We start from the raw sequence: 23,020 nt of genomic DNA, 5'->3' as shown, positions 1-23,020 counted from the left end.
TCCCTTGTGTGTGCGCGGCGCGGGGCCGCTGTCTGCTATAAAAGAGACTTTACTACTTTACTACACTTTGATGCCAATACTTGTACTTTTACTCAAGTATATTTTGAATTACGGACTTCTTGTACGTACTAGTTTGAGTACATTTTCCACCACTTTACAGTATTACATGCTGTGTCTACTGTGCTCTGTGTTGTTACCTAGATGTCCGTGGATCCATGTGGAGGTGTGCTGCCCTCTATGGGCGGCTGCAGTGTAGACATCCTCTTCAGGCCACATTCCTGTCAGCACTTTGACTCAGTGCTGGAGCTGTCAGTGGACAAAGGAGCTGGATGGTGAGGAGGACACTCAGGACACAGCACTGATATGAGGGTCATCATCGCCATGTTGGCTTGTGGAGGACATTTTTGTAAAATGTATTTTTTTTTGCCCTGGACGTGCAAATTGAGCGGACAATATTACCAGAAACACATAAAGAGCTAGTCCTAAATGACCATAACAGATCCGTAACTCTGAGAGTGTACAAAGAGAGTTAAACACTCGTAGAGTTACGGGCGTAAATAAAACCTTTGAGAACCACTAGTGGACTCCTAATGTGCCGTAGTGTCATAGTAATTCAGTTTCATATATATTCTGGAGAAAACCAGAAGAGATTTTAAATAAAAGTTAAAAGCTTGCCGTTTCAGCCAGATACATATCTCACCTTTGATTCGGCCACATAATTCGATTTAATTCTAACTCCTCCATTGAGATGTGTTGTCAGCCATGCATACACGACGCACACACACTCCCATGTCATACTACAATAGTCAACGTAATGTGATATAAAATCAGTATTAAATGGAATATACTTCGGCGTGAGGGAAGAACCGTTAACCTAATCTGTTTGTTCCGTGTAGTGCTTTGTCGGTGCAGGCAGATGTCCAACGTCCCCAGGTGTGCCTGCTGAGCTGCGAGCTGGTCTTCTCTGAGCTCTACGTGGGGGTTCCTGCCCAGGGAGTGGTGACCCTGTTCAACCAGACCATGCTCCCTGCACCCTTCACCTGGACGGTACGCTGCTCATGCTTTACACACTGCCTTCTCTGCCAGCTCAGTGGCCTTGATATGAGGTTAGAGCGGGGGCAGGCACACAGATAGGTGAACCAATAGGATCCACCGGCTAGCAGCTATTTTCTGGAAAACATTTGAATGCGCCCCTCTAGCCCAGAAACCACAGGCTAATAAAATGGGACCCTGCTTGGTATTCAGCATAAGGGTCGGATCGGGGTAAGTGCCTGCAACAAACTAGCGTCATGTCCAGGGGTTGCATCAGAACAAACACAATTGGCCCGTGTTCGGGGGAGGGACGCCGTGCAGGCAGGGTTCAAACAAAGTATTCCCTGTACATATAGATACTTGCTTATATAAGTCTTGTGTTTTTTCTGCACCAGCCTCATCTCCAGGGTAAGCAGGCCTCTCAGTGTACAGCTAGCTTCCAGCCATCCTCTGGTACCCTGGGGCCTAATGCCAACATGGACATCACTGTTACCTTCGCTGCTCACACACATGTAAGTCTGGTACTCTGGGGCCTAATGCCAGCATGGACAATACTCACCCCCTCACACACACACACAAGTCCCAATGGGTGCACAATGAACAGTATGCAATGTGCTGTAGCTACAGTGCTATACATATCATGTAGACCAGGGATGCCCACACTTTTTAGACTTGAGAGCTACTTTCAAAATTACCAGCTCAACCAGATCTACCCACCAAAAATATATATAACCCATTGCTGAAAGTAGTTACGTATTAGACAAATGCACTTTTTTTCTTTTTAGTACTACTGATGTTTGTGCAAAACGCTTTTGACAACTATTGCATTGTGGGTTTGAGCTGTCATTTTTTTATGTCAATCCAATGAAGTCACCTTAATTCAAGTGGCAAATGCCAAAAATAGTTTTTTCTTTATTTAAATTGTATATTTTAGGGGCATGTCATGTGGTCTACCTGCACAGCCGATGTGCAGGTATCTACTGGTAGATCACGATCTACCTTTTGGGCACCCCTGATCTGATGTAGACCCATGCTATGTAGACCCATGCTAACGTTTTTAGCTCGAGACCCAAATGAGACTCAAACTTTGATTAGATTATTTATGAAATACTTTTGAAAAATGTTGGAATTGTTTTTAATTGATGAAGTCTTTGCTTAAATCTTTTTAACCTTTTGAAATGTAAGAAACAGAAAAAATTAGATATTTACCCATACAAATTGGTCCGTGACCTGCTGTACACGGTGTACTGTGTACTGTGTACTGCACATTATAGGTTTGGTTCTATCACAGTATCTGGGATTGTTGGCGATACGTACAGTATGGGATGACTTTTGTTTTTACCACTACTATGTTGTTGTGGTTTTAGCCATGTTCCTCCTTTTTGCTCTTGAACTACAGTTGGAGCTGACCTCTGTGGCAGCTGTGTGTGTGGTGCAGGGCATGGACGCTCCCGTTGTCCTGGGCTTCTACTCCAAAGCCAAGAGGCTCAGTGTGTCCTACTCACTGTCCAGCGTCCGGTGAGTTTATGTCCTACTCGCTGTCCAGCGTCCGGTGAGTTTATGTCCTACTCGCTGTCCAGCGTCCGGTGAGTTTATGTCCTACTCGCTGTCCAGCGACCGGTGAGTTTATGTCCTACTCACTGTCCAGCGTCCGGTGAGTTTATGTCCTACTCACTGTCCAGCGTCCGGTGAGTTTATGTCCTACTCGCTGTCCAGCGTCCGGTGAGTTTATGTCCTACTCGCTGTCCAGCGTCCGGTGAGTTTATGTCCTACTCGCTGTCCAGCGTCCGGTGAGTTTATGTCCTACTCACTGTCCAGCGTCCGGTGAGTTTATGTCCTACTCACTGTCCAGCGTCCGGTGAGTTTATGTCCTACTCGCTGTCCAGCGTCCGGTGAGTTTATGTCCTACTCGCTGTCCAGCGTCCGGTGAGTTTATGTCCTACTCACTGTCCAGCGTCCGGTGAGTTTATGTCCTACTCACTGTCCAGCGTCTGGTGAGTTTATGTCCTACTCACTGTCCAGCGTCTGGTGAGTTTATGTCCTACTCACTGTCCAGCGTCCGGTGAGTTTATGTCCTACTCACTGTCCAGCGTCTGGTGAGTTTATGTCCTACTCACTGTCCAGCGTCCGGTGAGTTTATGTCCTACTCACTGTCCAGCGTCCGGTGAGTTTATGTCCTACTCACTGTCCAGCGTCTGGTGAGTTTATGTCCTACTCACTGTCCAGCGTCTGGTGAGTTTATGTCCTACTCGCTGTCCAGCGTCCGGTGAGTTTATGTCCTACTCGCTGTCCAGCGTCCGGTGAGTTTATGTCCTACTCACTGTCCAGCGTCTGGTGAGTTTATGTCTTACTCACTGTCCAGCGTCTGGTGAGTTTATGTCCTACTCACTGTCCAGCGTCCGGTGAGTTTATCTTCTGCACCTTGAGCAGTAACATTTGGTCCTGAGCCAAATACTGTATCCACTGTCCTCCGAGTGTAGTGCTAGTAACCTCAAACACAAGTGTTTTTGAATGGGCAGTCATATTTTGACAGCAGCAACTGCCTGTCATAATTTCACCCCCTCTCTATCTAAGTATTCATGGGTTTTCAACAGGTGGTCCGTGGACCACTGGTGGTCCCTGACCATGGATTTAGTAATGTAGGATTTGTTGATTTGTTTTAAATGTTCTTTCCACTAGTTGAGAAACCGTGAACTGAATGACCTGGTGACCTATGATGAGTGTATTCATGCAGTAATTTACTGACAAGTTGGAGTTCAAGAAATTCAACAGAAAAAGGGAGTTAGAATCTCAAGAAGGGGGAAGTGCACCGGATTGTCTGGTTGAGTCATTATTATTAGGACATTTTACCAGTAGTAGTCAACGGTTGAGAAACAGTGCGATGTATACACATGGAATGCATAGCAAGTGTTACCTTACAAAAGCGCTAATCTTAGCCCATATATCCCCACCCAACGCAATAGTGGTCCCCAGGTTGATTCTAAGTCAGGGTGGTGGTCCCCAGGTTGATTCTAAGTCAGGGTGGTGGTCCCCAGGTTGATTCTAAGTCAGGGTGGTGGTCCCCAGGTTGATTCTAAGTCAGGGTGGTGGTCCCTGGTTCACAATCAGTTGAAATCACACCTTAGAAAGGATGAGTGCTTAGGGTGTTTTATATTCATAATCAAAATCAACAAACTATTAACTAAAGTTTGAATAATTGTAGGGGAGTAAAAAGTACTGTACAATGTTTACCTCTGAGATTGAAAAATTGAAATACCCAAGTGAAGTAAAAGTAATTAAAGTACATCAAAATTGTACTTAAGTACAGTACTTGAGTAAATGTTCGTATAAGTTACTTTCCACCATCCATCCATCCATCCATCTTCAACCGCTTATCCGTAGTCGGGTCGCGGGGTCAACAGCTCCACCAGAGTGCTCCAGACTTCCGTCTCCAGAGCAACATTAGTGACTTCCTCCTGGGGGATCCCGAGACGTTCCAAGGCCAATTGGTCAATGTATTTCCACCAACTGCGCCTTGGTCTGCCCCGGGGTCTCCTCCCAGTGGGACTTGCGTCGAGGACCTCCCTAGGGAGACGCCCGAGAGGCATCCTAACCAGATGCCCCGGGGTCTCCTCCCAGTGGGACTTGCGTCGAGGACCTCCCTAGGGAGACGCCCGAGAGGCATCCTAACCAGATGCCCCGGGGTCTCCTCCCAGTGGGACTTGCGTCGAGGACCTCCCTAGGGAGACGCCCGAGAGGCATCCTAACCAGATGCCCGGGGGTCTCCTCCCAGTGGGACGTGTGTCGAGGACCTCCCTAGGGAGGCGCCCGAGAGGCATCCTAACCAGATTCCCCGGGGTCTCCTCCCAGTGGGACTTGCGTCGAGGACCTCCCTAGGGAGACGCCCGAGAGGCATCCTAACCAGATGCCCCGGGGTCTCCTCCCAGTGGGACTTGCGTCGAGGACCTCCCTAGGGAGACGCCCGAGAGGCATCCTAACCAGATGCCCCGGGGTCTCCTCCCAGTGGGACTTGCGTCGAGGACCTCCCTAGGGAGACGCCCGAGAGGCATCCTAACCAGATGCCCCGGGGTCTCCTCCCAGTGGGACTTGCGTCGAGGACCTCCCTAGGGAGACGCCCGAGAGGCATCCTAACCAGATGCCCCGGGGTCTCCTCCCAGTGGGACTTGCGTCGAGGACCTCCCTAGGGAGACGCCCGAGAGGCATCCTAACCAGATGCCCCGGGGTCTCCTCCCAGTGGGACTTGCGTCGAGGACCTCCCTAGGGAGACGCCCGAGAGGCATCCTAACCAGATTCCCCGGGGTCTCCTCCCAGTGGGACTTGCGTCGAGGACCTCCCTAGGGAGACGCCCGAGAGGCATCCTAACCAGATGCCCCGGGGTCTCCTCCCAGTGGGACTTGCGTCGAGGACCTCCCTAGGGAGACGCCCGAGAGGCATCCTAACCAGATGCCCCGGGGTCTCCTCCCAGTGGGACTTGCGTCGAGGACCTCCCTAGGGAGACGCCCGAGAGGCATCCTAACCAGATGCCCCGGGGTCTCCTCCCAGTGGGACTTGCGTCGAGGACCTCCCTAGGGAGACGCCCGAGAGGCATCCTAACCAGATGCCCCGGGGTCTCCTCCCAGTGGGACTTGCGTCGAGGACCTCCCTAGGGAGACGCCCGAGAGGCATCCTAACCAGATGCCCGAACCACCTAAACTGGCTCCTTTCCAGGCGAAAAAGCAGCACTTTCCACCACTGCAAGAAAAATAAACTTCATACCTATTGGCTGAGTTATTGCGGCTCGAGCGAGCACTGAGCTACCACTTGAACTGAATCATTCTCACCTTCATTGCTGTTCTTTCCCTTTCTAGCTCTGCCTCTGCCACAGAGGCTCAAGACTCCTCACCATCGGTGCTGGACTTTGGGGACGATGTCATCTTGAAGAAAGCCGTCACCAAGCAGATGATGATAACCAACCACACTGCAATCACTGCTCCTTTCACGATAGAGGCAGAATATTTCACCGGGCACGCTCCCTCGAACTCACAATCAAAGGAGCAGCACCAGAAAAGGTAGTCCTTCTTATACTTCTTTGAGCTGAAGTCTCGAAGACACTACTAGTGTTACTACACTACTACACTATTCATGTTGTTAATCTTTGGTGTGATGATTACTGAACTGCTATTTAAAGGTAACCTCGCCTCACCAGGCTTTCCACCACCTCGGAGGAAAGCCTGGTCTCTGTTTCAAAAGTCTGTATGATCCTGTCGGGAGCGGATGATATCGTTACGTCATGTTGTAGTATCGTTTTGTAGTCGACAGGCAGGAACAACGGGGCGGCAACTTCCCTTTCCCTCAAACCGATTTTTCTCAATAAAAGCTACAGGCTACGAGAGCTTTTATTGAGAAAAATCGGTTTGAGGGAAAAGGAAGTTGCCGCCCCGTTGTTCCTGCCTGTCGACTACAAAACAATACTACAACATGACGTAACGATATCATCCGCTCCCGACAGGATCATAAACCCTAAATGAAATGGTGCCCAGGCTAATTTAAAGGTAACTGACTGCACTTTAATGATCACACAGATACAGTAAGAATCCACTTCACTCGGTCCAAGCAAGGAAAATAGAAGAGAGAGCATACGAGGGTATATGGAATAGTTTTTTCAAATGTTTTCAAATGAATTCCTGTTGCAGCAAACTTTTATCGTTTCTGATGTTTTTTGGCTGTGATGATCCGTTTGGCAGACTTTGTGAGCAGCCTGCTGGCTCATGGGAAAGGTGCAGCGTTCTACGTCCAGCCACACAATGGGATGCTGGGACCGTTTGAGACCCAGACCGTAGACGTTACTGCCTACTCTGACATGTGGGGCGAATACAGGGATCATCTCATATGCATGGTACGTATGCTGATCTGTAGAGGAATGTAGCGACTTATGGAAAACATTTGACTGTACTATTGGCTAAAACAGTGGTTCTCAACCTTTTTTAGGCCACGACCCCCAAAAATACAATATGTGAACAGGGGACCCCCCACCCTAACCTGACTTCGCCAGATGGGGCAGCAGAGAGTACACTGGGTTCCCCCCTCCTAGTGTACTCTCTGCTGCCCCATCTGGCGGAGTCAGGTTACCCCCACCCTGATGAGCACTTGGAATTGTAGGAGCTGACGCACTACATTTTGTTTGAGTTGGTTCCACAGATAAAAAGTGTGAAAATATACCTTGTCTTTTTTGCCTCTTTCTTAGGTAATATTTGGCCATTGTTTGACCTTTTTTTAGGGGCGCTAGCTCCTCCTATATGTCCAGCTTTGAGGGTGCGTGTAAACACAATGTTTGTCCTAACACACAAACAGTGAATGCCATTGACAATGAATATGGCCAGTTTTGAGTGTTTGTGTAAACACAAACATTGAAGACAAAGGTGAGGACGCAAATTCTAATTGGCCGGAATGAGATGATGTGTGATGATAAGAGCGCCCCTCAGTTCACACAGGTGTGATTGTTGTTGATTCGATTGTTTGTTGATTTGTTTTGACGCAATGACAAAAGTAATTAAATTGTCACTTTGGAAATGTGCAGATACCCTGTATACTGTATATGTTGGTTTGTTTACTGTTGAGTGAGAACTACTGTATGTTGCACATTAAGCTAATGCTTTGGGGACCCCCCTCTGGGTTCCGACCCACAGGAGAACCACTGGCCTGGCTAAAAGCAGGCTATAAAGATTCACATATATGCACAGTAAAAATCGCTTAAACGTGTGTAAAACAAGGCCCACATGGAAGTGTCCATTTGGGAGTTGGATGAACACTGAAATTGTGTGAATCGTTCCATATATGAGTCCTTATTAGTGTTTTCCGGCCTCAGGTGGGAGACCTGGAGCCCAGGCTCATCTCGGTGCAGATGACCGTGAGGGGCTGTCCACTCTACTTCCAGATGACCGGTCCACAGCCGGACCACCAGAACCAGGGACCGACCGCACAGTGCGTTCCATAATGATCATATTAGAGCAGTGGTTTTCAACCCTTTTCATATCAAGTTCCATTATTTATTCAGCATTTGAGCCATTTGACCACCATTTGATATATGATATATATATATATGATATAGTACTTTATTGTCAGTTCACACTGAAATGTGTCTTGCGACCCAGCAGCCAAGTATGCAGAACACATATACACACATTTTACATAACACAAAGAACAAGACAATTTACATACATGAAGACATGAAGACAAGAGCAATATCCACCGCTTAGATTATCCTGTGGCTACTACGACTCCCGATTAAGCCTCAAGGTCGACTGGTGGACAAAGGACCTCTTCAGTCTGACCTTATTGTATGCTGGTACACCAGATCTCCTTCCTGAAGGTAGCAACCTATATTCTCCATACAAGACATTTGATCAGATTTAGCCTCTCAAACCAAAAACGTAGAACATTTTGTTAAGATTGTGTCCACATTTCCATGCTATATTGATGTCGGTAACATTATAGGAACGATGACAGGCAAACATTGATCAAAATAACTATTCTTCTACATTCTGTTCTGTCCACATCTTGTAAATTTGTTTGACAATTATTTAACTTGAGAGTGTAAAATGAAACAAAATGGACCCGTAAAAGAGTTAAAGATCTAATATACCACCTCTCCACCATTTAACTGGGACCCCCTGGAACCTGGAACCCCCTCAATTAAGGACCACTGGTGGTCCCCGGACCACTGGTTGATGAAAACCACTATTAGAGAAGAAACAGCTCCAAATATAGGAGCAATGTCGGGTGGCAATTTCTTAGATTTTGGCCTGTTTCATATTGTTTTTATTTCATTAGGTTCGGGACTCATGTATCGGGAGGAGACACAGTGTCTCGTTCTCTTATTCTCGTTTTCATATTGTTTTTATTTCATTAGGTTCGGGACTCATGTATCGGGAGGAGACACAGTGTCTCGTTCTCTTCGCATCAACAACCCCAGCCCGTACGGTGAGTACCACGGATACATAAATACACCCAGTGGTGGAAAGAAACTAGTTCATGTAGTCAAATATTTGTTTGTTAGTTAGTTTAGTTACTAGTTACTTTGTAATGGTTTTGATTATTATTACAAAACTTTGACTTTGGCTATTTCAAACAAGCTCGTAGCTAGTTCACATCACAGGTTTGCAGGTGTAAAGAAGTGGGTGAAAGTTGTTTTCAGGAAGAAAAGATGTAATGAAATATCCTCTCAGCTGATCAGATCTATCCAAATGATTGTGATACAGTATGTGTCAAAAGGTACAGGCTTCTCCCCTTCGATGTCTTCCAGATATCCGTGTGGACTGGGAGACTTACAACATAGATCCAAATGACAGGAAACTGTTGGATGTTGTCGTGGCGTACGGAGAAGCCTTTTCCCTCAAGGACGCAGATGGCAACGAAGTAGTCGGCGGGGTTTCGGCAACTTTAGATGACGATATCCCACCGATGTGCCGTATGTGGGACGGGAGCCACAGCGTTGCTGCCTCGGAGGGAACGACCTTGTCCCTCCAAACCGAGAGCGTGAGTTTACAGTTTGAAAGTCATCAAAATGTTTCCATTTTTGTTGAGCTCTTTTCTTTATTTTTCCACCCTCTTTCTGAGAGGGGGGGTGGGAGGGTTTGTTTGTCTTGTGTGTTTGTATTTGCCAAAAACTAGAATTAGTTTATCACCGTCTATCCTATTCTGTAAGCTGACAATATTTCAATAAGAAATATGTTCAGAAGGAAATTTGGCCATAGCAACTTGCCCAAATGTGCTGACATCACATTTGGGCAAGTTGCTATGGCCAAATTTAGCCCAATGAGCGTTTTTGTGCAAAACTAATGCTTGGAATGGATTCAGCATCATGAAAACCCCATAGTTTGACATGTCACATGCTACTTAAAGCATAAGGAAATTTAGAAAATATTGCCTTATAATAGGATGTCAATGGTGGCCATACTGTACAGGCCATTTAACACTTTCCCCTCAGACAATTCCAGGCAACTTTTTTTCTGTTATTCAGGATATATTGAAGATGCTAAATCAGCTGAGTTTGTTTTTTTTGCAATTCGATTGAGGTTGACAATGTATTTTCCATAGATTTCCTGTACTAAAATCAAAGAAAAAGGCCCCACACACTGTCTGGAACTTGCAAAAAGATGTTTGTCCTGATCCTGATGAAGGACTAACTTAATAAAGAGCATCCTTTTTGCAAGTCTTTGATTTGTTTATCAGAGATCCTCTTCTAAACATTTGCCTCCCCCTTATGAACATTTGCCGTCCCTGTCAGTCACCAACCTTTGAGGTGTGCATCGGCCTTTTAAAAAATTAAGATTGTGTTAACCATTTCCTGATGTTTCTTCGAAGATTTTGTTTGTATTTGTGCTGCCATGGGGATGTGGGGGGGGGGGGGGGGGGAAATATATGTTAATAATTGTTTTGAAATTACTATTGTTGTTGTAAAGAAAAATCAATAAACCTATGTTAAAAAAAAAAAAAGATTGTGTTAAAATATGAAAGGTACCGCAAGAAAAACAATACCCTGACAAAGCATACAGTACCTACAGTATATGTAACTCTGCATCCCTCTGTCTGTTCCACAGGACATGGAAGGGGAAGAATGTGTGGCCGAGGAGGAGGAGGAGGAGGAGGAAGATGAAAGGCTTCGTCTGTGGCATCAAAACAAAAAGCTAGTTTCTGTCTACGTCAGACCTCACAGGGGTAACATCTCAGACTACCCCTACTGCGTCACTCCACAGCAAATAGTACGTATGTTACAGGGGTAACATCTCAGACTACCCCTACTGCGTCACTCCACAGCAAATAGTACGTATGTTACAGGGGTAACATCTCAGACTACCCTCTACTCCATCACTCCACAGCAAATAGTACGTATGTTACAGGGGTAACATCTCAGACTACCCCTACTGCAACACTCCACAGCAAATAGTACGTATGTTACAGGGGTAACATCTCAGACTACCCCTACTGCATCACTCCACAGCAAATAGTACGTATGTTACAGGGGTAACATCTCAGACTACCCATACTGCATCACTCCACAGCAAATAGTACGTATGTTACAGGGGTAACATCTCAGACTACCCATACTGCATCACTCCACAGCAAATAGTACGTATGTTACAGGGGTAACATCTCAGACTACCCCGACTGCATCACTCCACAGCAAATAGTACGTATGTTACAGGGGTAACATCTCAGACTACCCCTTCTCCATCACTCCACAGCAAATAGTACGTATGTTACAGGGGTAACATCTCAGACTACCCATACTGCGTCACTCCACAGCAAATAGTACGTATGTTACAGGGGTAACATCTCAGACTACCCCTTCTGCATCACTCCACAGCAAATAGTACGTATGTTACAGGGGTAACATCTCAGACTACCCATACTGCATCACTCCACAGCAAATAGTACGTATGTTACAGGGGTAACATCTCAGACTACCCCTACTGCATCACTCCACAGCAAATAGTACGTATGTTACAGGGGTAACATCTCAGACTACCCCTACTGCAACACTCCACAGCAAATAGTACGTATGTTACAGGGGTAACATCTCAGACTACCCATACGGCATCACTCCACAGCAAATAGTACGTATGTTACAGGGGTAACATCTCAGACTACCCCTTCTGCATCACTCCACAGCAAATAGTACGTATGTTACAGGGGTAACATCTCAGACTACCCATACGGCATCACTCCACAGCAAATAGTACGTATGTTACAGGGGTAACATCTCAGACTACCCCTTCTGCAACACTCCACAGCAAATAGTACGTATGTTACAGGGGTAACATCTCAGACTACCTACTCCATCACTCCACAGCAAATAGTACGTATGTCACAAGGGGTAACATCTCAGACTACCCCTACTGCAACACTCCACAGCAAATAGTACGTATGTTACAGGGGTAACATCTCAGACTACCCCTACTGCAACACTCCACAGCAAATAGTACGTATGTTACAGGGGTAACATCTCAGACTACCCATACTGCACCACTCCACAGCAAATAGTACGTATGTTACAGGGGTAACATCTCAGACTACCCTTACGGCATCACTCCACAGCAAATAGTACGTATGTTACAGGGGTAACATCTCAGACTACCCATACTGCATCACTCCACAGCAAATAGTACGTATGTTACAGGGGTAACATCTCAGACTACCCATACTGCATCACTCCACAGCAAATAGTACGTATGTTACAGGGGTAACATCTCAGACTACCCCTACTACATCACTCCACAGCAAATAGTACGTATGTCACAGGGGTAACATCTCAGACTACCCCTATGGCATCACTCCACAGCAAATAGTATGTGTCACAACATTCTGCAGTGCGCTTCAACGTCTTATAGATTGATTGATTGATTTAATTGAATACTTTATTAGTCATTAGACATTAAGGCTAAAAGGATAAGACTAAAAACATCCCGCGGACTAGCATCCACTGTGGTCCTATAAATGGTCCTATAGATGGTCCTATAAATGGTCCTATAGATGCAACAATATCTGACTCTACGTCTTCCTACGATAACATACTGTACTGAACTCTCTGTAACTGCAGGTGATTCCAAAGAATGGCAGCAGCACTATCCATGTGTCCTTCACCCCCTTGACCCTATCAGGTCCGGTCTGTGAGTCCAGGTGTGTGGGCTTGGCTCTGGGCTTCATGAGCCTGGACTCCAAGGTAACGATGATTGTAAACCTAGAAAAGCAAAACACTATGCATGTGTGTGTAGTGCCCCAGACAAGACCCGGCTACAATAACTCAACTGCTCTATTTGCACGGTACGTTGTTTTTCCCAGTAGAAGACTGGGGTTTGAGCTCGGGTCTAAATTACTACATTATGGCGTAGTCGGCAGGACATGGAGGAGGTTCTCGCGTGAGGGCCATGAAAGACGTAGTGCCTCAGACGAGACTCGGCTACAACAACTCAGGCGACCACAACCAGGTTGCGACGACAACGACCTGGTCGAAACCTAGTCGCAACTGGTCGACATGGTCGAGACCAGAAAACAACTGGTTGCGACCATTTAACCACTAGCTGCGACGACTATAATGGGTCGGGACCAGGTCGAGGAAAATAACGACCAATAAGAAACTAGTCGAGACCAGGTCGTTGGTCGCTACCAAATCTCGCCCTTCCTGGGCTCAGCTCTGTTAGAACGGTACTATTAGAATGGTATAGGTTGTGCGTCATTTTGCTGAGTGGGAGACTACTGGGGCTTGGGATCACTACACATGCATAGTTTATCATATATTAGCCTCATACAAGGTGCTTAATTTTATGAAAGGGTTTTGTTAATGTGGTTGTGGTGTGTGTGTGTCATAGATGTCTGCCTGTATCCCAGGCAGAGTTCAGAGGGCTCAGGGTCTGGATTTGGAGCCTGTCAGAATGGATCTGCGAGCAACTGTTAAACCAGCACTGTAAGGGAAAATACCACTCTCAACTCACTGTTGCTTTTGACATTTTAATTGCGAAATAGTGCATCCAGTTTTAATATCAACGGAGGCACGGAAAATGGAGCTCAAGGGTGGCCTCAGTGAGTTACATGTTTTTTCTATCTCTCTCTCTCTCTCTCTCTCTCTCTCTCTCTCTCTCTCTCTCCGCAGGCTGTCGGTGCAGATGGAGGATGACGGGGGGGTGCTGGAGTTTCGTGCGTCAGCCAGTGATTTACTGAAGGGAGAGTCACCCAGCGAGGTGGGTGGGTCTGGGACTCTGGGTCGGGGGAGTCACCCAGCGAGGTGGGTGGGTCTGGGTCGGGAGAGTCACCCAGCGAGGTGGGTGGGTCTGGGTCGGGAGAGTCACCCAGCGAGGTGGGTGGGTCTGGGTCGGGAGAGTCACCCAGCGAGGTGGGTGGGTCTGGGTCGGGGGAGTCACCCAGCGAGGTGGGTGGGTCTGGGTCGGGGGAGTCCCCCAGCGAGGTGGGTGGGTCTGGGTCGGGGGAGTCCCCCAGCGAGGTGGGTGGGTCTGGGGTCGGGGAGCTCTGCTGCACTTCTTTCTTTTCAAAATCTTTTTATTTCCGTTTTCCCGTTTTTTAACAGTATGGGTGTCACAGGTTCATAGAAAAAATAAAAATAAAATATCAGATTTAGTATCAGTGACTGAGGTAAACAAACGTAGCCTACTGTATGAATCAAAGAGATCGTGGGCAGACATAATGAAAAGACTGTGCAAAACATGCCCCTTCAAGAAAAAAGAAAAACATTTCCTCCCCTTCAAGTCCCAATTTAGTATAGCCAATTCCCAATTCCCCAGCCTCTCTACAAGTACTCCATCTCTGCTAACCCCCACAATCAGTCATTGGGAGGGTGAAGAAAGCCTCGGGTCTCCTCCGATACCCGGGCCATCAAGCCAACATCTTCTTTACACCCGACAGTGAAAGGTCTCACTAGGGGGGCGTAACGCATGTGGAGGTACACGCTATCCCCCCCACCTCCTCCCTCCCCTGAACAGGCGCCCTGACCGCTTGTGGGGATCATCAATGCAGCGACAAAGATGAGCCCTCCCCATTCAGCTTCCCACCCACGAACACGGCCAATTGTGTTCGTTGGAGCGCCCGGCCAAGCCGTATGCACCATGAAGGCTAAGCTCCATGGTGGTGGGCAGGAACTTTAACCTGCACCACCCGGACGCCCCGATAGTGGTCCCAACCAAGTCCCAACAGAGCAGACAGCTTACAGCCACCCCCCCACAAATATAGTGCCTCTAGAAAATTTGGGACAAAATGAAATGGTATCAAGTAAATAGAAAGATGAATAAAAATAAAAAAAATTGTATATAAATATAAATATAGGTTAATGTAAATATCCAAGTGCATACAAACATCCGCTTGTGTAGTAATATCAACAATGGAAATAATCAGTGTCATCACCAACCATCACAGCTCTAATATTGAAAGTAATAAAATAAAAGTGGTTAGTATGAAATACAGTTCTTGTGGCGTTTCATCATCAATGACATATGTGACAATGTCATAGTTTCAAGTGTGGCATACCTCAACGGAGAAAAATAATACTGTCTGTGAATCAGTCCTGTCAGAGTAAGTGACCACTAGACCAAAGAGGGCGCTGTTGCCCCTAAAATCGTCAAGATGTCAGAAGCAGTTCACAGTTCAAGGTTCAGTGTTCAGTGTTTACTCCAACGGACCAAAGAGGAGGGGGGGCCACTCACTGAAAAACCACCCAATATAAGTGACGGTCGAACATTACTACTTGTAAACAAAACAAAATGCGCCATCAAGGCTCAACAATGACCAACACACATCGATAAGTGAAGTAGCATTTGAGCACTCCCTAACACAGTATTCTCCACAAACCCTTCATGAAATAAAATAAATAAAGAAAACAACACTCAGCGCGACAGCATAATGATCAAACAAACAAACATCATGGAATCAGAGACTTAGAAACGGGCAGATCAGTAGTAATAAGAACGGATAGGTCTAAGCGTTATGTTTTAACATTGAGTATCATCATTAAAGCGAAAAAATAAGTAAGAAAAGGGCTTCTACAAAAAGGAGATGGATGCATAGCATCTAGATTAGAATGTTAGCATATACTGGTTAGCAAAACGTTAGTCGCATGGACAGACATAGCCCACTACCGTCTCTTATCTCGTTCGGGTGGTGGAACAGGAACTGAAGGCTCCTTGTCCTTCTGAAACTTCTTCAGGAAGTCTGCGGCCTCTTTCGGAGATTTAAGATGTTTTTTCTCGTCTTTAGTAACGATAAAGAGCCGAGATGGGTAGAGAAGTGATGGCCTGAGGCCCTGTAGGTACAAGGTGGACATTACGTCCCGATACATTAATCGCTCCTCCACAATTTCTTGGGGCAGGTCATCGAATATTCTTAGAGGTAGGTTAGCTGCCCCCTTCTCTTCCGAGCTTCCCGAACGATCATCTCCTTTACCCTGTAGTGGTGGACGCGAGCTATTACCGCTCGAGGCTTGGATCCTGGGGCTGGCTTAGCGGTCAAGGCCCTGTGAACAATATCAAGCTCGGGTGGTGTAGGAAGCAATTCTTTGCCCAGGACTTCGACCAGCAGCTGAGAGAAAAATGAATTGGGCTGATCTCCTTCAATTGATTCAGCCAGCCCGATTAATCTTATGTTGTTTCGTCGGCCACGTGACTCGGTGTCAATCATTTTTGTCTTCATTTTAGCGTAGGATTCCTCCATAGCCGTACACCTAGCATCAAGCTCATCCACTCTGTCGCTGTATGTATTTGCGCCGTCTTCTAGCGAAGTCAAACGCTGTCCATGGTCAGAATGCGTGATGTGAATGTTGTCCAGCTTGGCTTCCAGGGATGAGATAGATGTCCTAAATTCAACGGTGAGGGTAGTTTTGAGTTCCTCGATCAGTTTGGCGATAGTGGCCATGTCCATGTCCACGGGAGCTGCCTGTGGTGTCGGTGCCGGTGGCGCCGAGTCGGTCTTCTTGTTTCCCCTTCTGGACATTTTTAGGTCGACTTTTTCGGATGAAACGAAGCAAGATAGCGTAGAGGATATAACCGATGCACTTTAGCGAAGTTTAATGCAACGGTGAGGTTTTTAAAAGGTATATTTGAAGTGCGTGGGAGCGTTAGCTTAGCAGCACACGTCTACTCAGTCGTGACCCGGAAACGGAACCCCGCTCTGCTGCACTTCATACGCATAACTTGTTGATGCTCATATATTTCACATGCGGCAATAAAAGGCCATAATGAAGTCCGTAAGCGTTCTGAGCGATTTGGCTGTTGATAGTGGTCAGCTCACTGGTTGTCTGGGCCAGGGTTATTATTAGAGTTAACTAAGTTTTAGTACATAAGTCTAGTATTTTGGGTGGATATAAAATCGGATATTCCAATACAATCTGTGCCTGCAGTTTTAAGCATTGTTGTCAAAAATGGTAAAAAAAAGAAAAGAAAATAGCCGGTCTACAACGTGTTGTGAGCTTGTAGATCTGCTGTTTCTGAGCTTTTTGAATCTTGACTCTTAAGGTGGTTGCACACCGGCCGCGTTTTTCGGAAAACCGAGAAACGCCGCTAAAACATTATTTACTAATCTAAATTAGCAAACCCTACTAAACTAACTAACTAATCTAAAAGTTGGCAGTTTGGCACGAATAAAGAAATTCAAACAAATGAAAAATGCAACAACATTGAACTGGGCTCCACACACAGATGTCGGTGGAGGAGTTTGACGTCACCCAGACCTTCCAGCTGAGAAACGCCTCAGAGATGCCCCTGCACTTCACGCTAGAGACCCAGCCTCCATTCTTGGTGTGCCCCAGAGTACCCCAGACCCAGCGTAGGACCAAGACCAGCCGTTCCAGCAACCCCACGACCAGCGAGGGCCAAACGCTGCTCCTCCAGCCCCAGCACAGCATGCAGGTCTGTTGAGATACAGTAGCAGCCATTGATGTCACAGATAGTTTTTGTGTGGTGATGGAGATAGGCTCTTGATGACAACAAAGTACAAACAAATAGTGCATTGAGACAATTTAGAAAACCCTCATGGAGCACGCTATCTCTGCGCGTCCTTTAATTGGTGAAGTTTAAGAACGGACAAAGGTATTAAGGTTTAACATGTATTTAATCAAATTGCATAAAGATAAAATATTACAGATTGAGTAATAGAATGAGTTAGAGAGATCTCTGGGCGTCCAAAATGCTCTTCCTCTCAGCAATACAAAATCACCGAGTGGCAGTACATGAAGTCTGGCGCACTCTCCTAACTTTCCCTCGCCCATTTATACGTTAACAATGCAAATGGTTATTTCGACTGAATCCTCTCTGTGCGTCCCCTTCTGGGAGACTTCTGCTTTTCCTTGGGGTGATATATTGGTCACATTAAGCCATTTTCAACCTAAAGAGGAAAGAAGACAATTATGGGAATTAATGGGTTAACAGTCAGTCATCGCTTGAACACTTGAGTTGCTGTGGATGTATATGTTCGTTTCTCAATACTTCCTGAGAGGTGCCTATCTCTGGCCTGGTGTGACAGCATGGGGCGTTTTGCCCTGTGAGAGGATACTATACATTGTCACAGTATGTACAACATGTCTGAGTATAGAGCGTCACAGTCCCGCCCCCTACCATGGACCAGGAAATGAATCCCAATGTATTTTTCCCATAGACATTTCGAAAAGTATTTATTTAAAGACGGTTACGCCGCGGACAAAGCCAACTCGAGTTGTGACAACTCATGACAACACAAACAATATTTTGGACCAAACAAATAATTACAAAGAAGAAAAACAACAAAAAAAGTGTTGTAACCTGCCGTTTTTTTCTTCTTTCTAATTATTTGTTTGATCCAAAATATTGTTTGTGTTGTAATGAGTTGTCACGACTCGAGTTGGCTTTGTCCGCGGCGTAACCGTCTTTAAATAAATACCTTAAGAAATGTCTATGAGGAAAATGCATTGGGTTTCATTTCCTGGTCCAGGGTAGGAGGCGGGACTGCGACGCTCTATAGGAGCTCTCTACAGAGCCTCCTCTCACCTCCTATAGAGGTGAGAGCTATAAGGGTGGCCTTGATTGAATGAACTGCTTCATGTGGTATTCTGTTGGGAAGACAACCTACAACTAATAATGTGGGTCAAGTGTTCAAGCATAGACACAAAATAACATAATATACTCATAATATTCAGCAAAACTATACTATGCCATAACTACTTGGCACTTTTTTTTTAAAGATTAATGGATATGATTAGACAACAATATAATTGAAGAGAATATAAGCAAAGGATATCTCAACGGAAAGTTATTCCAACAGTGGGTACAGCTGCTTACTAAGTACACTACACAAAATATAAGCCATTCGTCTAAGTCAGGAGTCTTCAACAGGGGGTCCGGGACCCCTGGGGGGGGGGGGGGGGGGGGGGGGGTCCTCAGAGTTACTACAGGGAGGCCACCAAATCTTTGTGATGGGTTTTGTTTTTCCTTTTTTTTTTTTACATTAACCACTTAAACCCTAGCACCCTATTCTAAGGAGAACTTTAGGTTTGTAAAATAGGTTTGTAGAGGGAAACCAAGAGCAGAGTGAAGGTCAAGTTTACTAAGTATTGACGCTTTAAAGGAGAATTCCATGCTAGAAGGCTTTCTTACCTTTATTTGTAGTTGTTACGTCCCCACCAAAGAGGTCCAGGTGTTATATTTCCCCTAATATAAGCCCTCAATGGGGGTTGGGTTTTGTCCAAATTCGCTCATTTCCATCGAAATAAGTAGTAAAGTGTGCCGCTTGGGATACTATTTACATTATGAAGAGAGGATATATACAAAACAAAATTGAGTGATGGAAATAAGCGAATCGGCACAACCCAACACATAGCCCAATTCAATGCAATGCAATGCAATTCAATGCAATTCATTGAGGGCTTATGGTAGGGGAAATAGCCAACACTGCGCTTTTGCACAAAATAACACCTTTGTGGGGACGTAACAACTACAAAGAAAGGTAAGAAAGCCTTCTAGCATGGAATTCTCCTTTAAGTGGTTAATTCATGAAAATACAACATGAATCCAACACAACACTCATGCTATCAAACAAGTCTATGAAAACAGTAAAAAAGTTAAATCTGCAAGTGCAACACAATAATACGTATATAGTGGGGGCCCCTGCTTCATCTGCTAGGGGGGTCCTTGGGTTGAAAAACGTCAGAAGAAGACCCCTGGTCCCACTGTTGTCCATGTTGTTCTAATCTAACTGAACACTGTTTGACGTCCATTTGTGTTGCGATTGACAGGTGAAGGTGGCCTTCCACTGCTCTCTGTCCCTCCTGGACCACGATGCAAAACCCAATGGCGAGGGAGTTACGCAAACAGCGATGCTGGAGCCCAGCGTCGGTGGGCCGAGGAAGCTGACGTTCCGACGGAATCTGCTGCTGCATTATAGCGAAAATAGTCTTCAGGTCAGTTTTTTCAGGTGTTTTATGTAAGGAGGGCTACAGGGGCAGGTTTGTGTGTGTGTAATACATGTGATATATGAGCTTGTAGATCTGCTTTTTGTTTTGTTTTTAATCTTGAAAATGTATTCGAGAGATGACTTCCGCACACCCGGTTCAATTTTATAGCAGGTGCATATAGGTCCTGGCAGAACAGCAAACGTTATGAGGAAGGAGGAGAGACCCGCACACCGCCACTTGCTGGTTCAAGAAGTTTATTTTGTTAAGAGTTGTAGCAACGTTTCGGCCTTCAGGCATCAATCATCATCATGCCTGAAGAAGGCCGAAACGTTGCTACGACTCTTAACAAAATAAACTTCTTGAACCAGCAAGTGGCGGTGTGCGGGTCTCTCATCCTTCCTTAAATCTTGAAAAAGTCATTCAAATTTAAATGTATATATTTAAAGCGAACATTTTAAACTTGCATCTTTGCTTCTGGGGGTCCCTGGAACAAAATATTTTGAGATGGGGGTGGGGGGGGTATGCATCCCAAACACAATTTTGGGTGGTCCTTGACGAAGTGGAATACGTTTTTCAGAAAACCGTTTTAGAAGACATTTATAGAATCAGGTTTTAATGGGCTAAAATAAATGTAATGTACTCCATCTCTTGTGTCTGTGCAGACGGTGCCTCTCTGTGCCCACCTGTATCTCTTGTGTCTGTGCAGACGGTGCCTCTCTGTGCCCACCTGTATCTCTTGTGTCTGTGCAGACGGTGCCTCTCTGTGCCCACCTGTATCTCTTGTGTCTGTGCAGACGGTGCCTCTCTGTGCCCACCTGTATCTCTTGTGTCTGTGCAGACGGTGCCTCTCTGTGCCCACCTGTATCTCTGTGTCTGTGCAGACGGTGCCTCTCTGTGCCCACCTGTATCTCTTGTGTCTGTGCAGACGGTGCCTCTCTGTGCCCACCTGTATCTCTTGTGTCTGTGCAGACGGTGCCTCTCTGTGCCCACCTGTATCTCTTGTGTCTGTGCAGACGGTGCCTCTCTGTGCCCACCTGTATCTCTTGTGTCTGTGCAGACGGTGCCTCTCTGTGCCCACCTGTATCTCTTGTGTCTGTGCAGACGGTGCCTCTCTGTGCCCACCTGTATCTCTGTGTCTGTGCAGACGGTGCCTCTCTGTGCCCACCTGTATCTCTGTGTCTGTGCAGACGGTGCCTCTCTGTGCCCACCTGTATCTCTTGTGTCTGTGCAGACGGTGCCTCTCTGTGCCCACCTGTATCTGACGACCCACTGGCTGTCCACTGACAGCATTGACTTTGGCACCTGCTATGTGGGGCAAACACGGGCGATAGAGGTTCATCTCTACAGCGACGGGGCGGCTACCTTCTGGAGAACAGTAATAGGTACTTATTATGGAGGTCATAAGTTTGTGTATGTTCTTCATACACCCATTGCTTTCAGTAGAACTTGTCTCTGGGATTTCTTTGCAGTTCTGAACAAGGGTTATCTAATGTAGTGGTGTACATAGCCAAGCTGCAAAATGCCAAACTTTGACATCAATTTAGCCTAAGATTTAGACTCAGCTGAGGTGGTTCGGGCATCTGGTTAGGATGCCTCTAGGGCGCCTCCCTAGGGAGGTCCTCGACGCACGTCCCACTGGGAGGAGACCCTGGGGCAGACCAAGGCGCAGTTGGAGGGAACTGACCCGGTACAGGGAGGTGAACTAGCTTTCATAAGTAATATGTCTCATCTTTCTATTGTGTATAATTCACAGGTTGTACTCCATAATCTAATGAAGGGTCAATCATTGACCTCTGACAGTACTGTACGTGACAACCAATCTCATTCTCAGATTAAGTTAGAGATCTAGTGTCCTGGAATTCTGCAAGGACTATCTAAAGAGGACGAGAAGCGAAGACCGTACGGCGGACGCCATGTTGCTCCATGTAAGGAAAGAAACATGCGCAGTTGAGACCAGGAAGTTGTACATGCCTAAATTTGTGCATGTACAACTTCCTGGTCTCAACTGCGCATGTTTCTTTCCTTCCAGGGAGCAACATGGCGTCCACCGTACGGTCTTCGCTTCTCGTCCTCTTTAGATAGTCCTTGGATTTCTGTTGTGGTTTGATGTGTATTGAGTCACTGCAGACAGAGTGGCACGCACACACCCAACACTCAATGCTCCCTAATGCCTGCCTGTGTGTGTTTGTAGAATCAGATGAGGAACCCGGTGTGTTCACAGTGACCCCAGACTCTGGGGTCCTGAGGCCTCTGGAGGCTCCAGCCAACAGCAGCAGACAGCCTCTGCAAATCAGCTTCAAAGCCAGGTAGTACACCTCAGCCTTTCACTGACATATCTATAGGGTTTGACTCGTAAAACCGAGCCATTTTCATAACCAATTTATGCTGCATTCACATGGACTCAGGCAAGCGGTAGACGGCAAAACCGGACTTCATTTTAGTGGACGGGGAGCAGGACGGCACGGCAGCCAGAAGTTGAACCGCTGACGGTAACAGCAGACGGGCATCAATGTTAAAATATTTAATCTTTTTACCGTTCCGTGCCGTCCAGCAGGTTTTTGCCTGATTCCATGTGAATGCAGCATAAGCCCTACAGCCTACATTATAGGGCCTACACTACAGTATCCTACTATAAATGCGCCACGTCTCTGTGTGCGTGTGTGTCCGGTTGTAATGCACGTAACTCGAGAACCGTTTGATCCACCGACTTCACATTCGACACACGCGTCCCACACCCCCACAGGGAGTGCAGTGCCAGGTATGTTGATATTATTAAACATGAATAATATCAAACATAATCAGTCTAGCTTGGATATTATCTACGGTGCTTTACAGTGTGGCGAGGGACTTCAGGGCCACGGTGAAGATCCAGGGAGTGCTGGTGGAGCTGCCTCTCACCCTGCAGGTCAAGGGGAGAGGCTCCTTCGACGAGGTATTCAGGGCCAGTCTGGTTTCAATGGAACACAACTGACCCTGCTGGTCACTTTGAACAAAGTCAATGGGGCGACTGTGGCTCAGGAGGTAGAGCAGGTCGTCCAATGATCCGTGGGTTGGTGGTTCGAATCCCGGCTCCTCCTGTCTACATGT

At 46.4% G+C, this 23,020-nt stretch overlaps 1 protein-coding gene across 1 annotated transcript; it reads left to right on the top strand.

Moving 5' to 3' along the window:
- The first annotated feature begins 219 nt into the window (after positions 1–219).
- dlec1 (DLEC1 cilia and flagella associated protein) lies at positions 220–22,928 on the top strand. Its single transcript, XM_079489152.1, has 19 exons — positions 220–332; positions 897–1,047; positions 1,428–1,544; positions 2,432–2,550; positions 5,880–6,080; positions 6,594–6,655; positions 6,756–6,907; positions 7,877–7,992; positions 8,921–8,991; positions 9,314–9,546; positions 10,611–10,772; positions 12,611–12,733; positions 13,380–13,474; positions 13,661–13,748; positions 17,208–17,417; positions 19,775–19,939; positions 21,165–21,315; positions 22,125–22,239; positions 22,769–22,928. Exons 1-19 carry the CDS (start codon positions 238–240, stop codon positions 22,902–22,904), a joined length of 2,562 nt encoding a protein of 853 aa, XP_079345278.1. The 5' UTR covers positions 220–237; the 3' UTR covers positions 22,905–22,928.
- Positions 22,929–23,020: the final 92 nt, after the last annotated feature.

This window comes from Electrona antarctica, assembly GCF_951216825.1.
Source record: "Electrona antarctica genome assembly, chromosome: 20".
Taxonomy (NCBI): Eukaryota; Metazoa; Chordata; class Actinopteri; order Myctophiformes; family Myctophidae; genus Electrona; species Electrona antarctica.
Note: the sequence above shows the minus strand (reverse complement) of the source record. Positions and strands in the feature narration are given on the sequence as shown.

Coding starts and splice junctions, on each gene's coding strand:
- dlec1 (XM_079489152.1), top strand. CDS start 238: ATGGGCGGCTGCAGTGTAGACATCCTCTTCAGGCCACATTCCTGTCAG. Junction 6,081..6,593: donor AAGGAGCAGCACCAGAAAAG/GTAGTCCTTCTT, acceptor ATGATCACACAG/ATACAGTAAGAATCCACTTC. Junction 6,656..6,755: donor AGAAGAGAGAGCATACGAGG/GTATATGGAATA, acceptor TCCGTTTGGCAG/ACTTTGTGAGCAGCCTGCTG.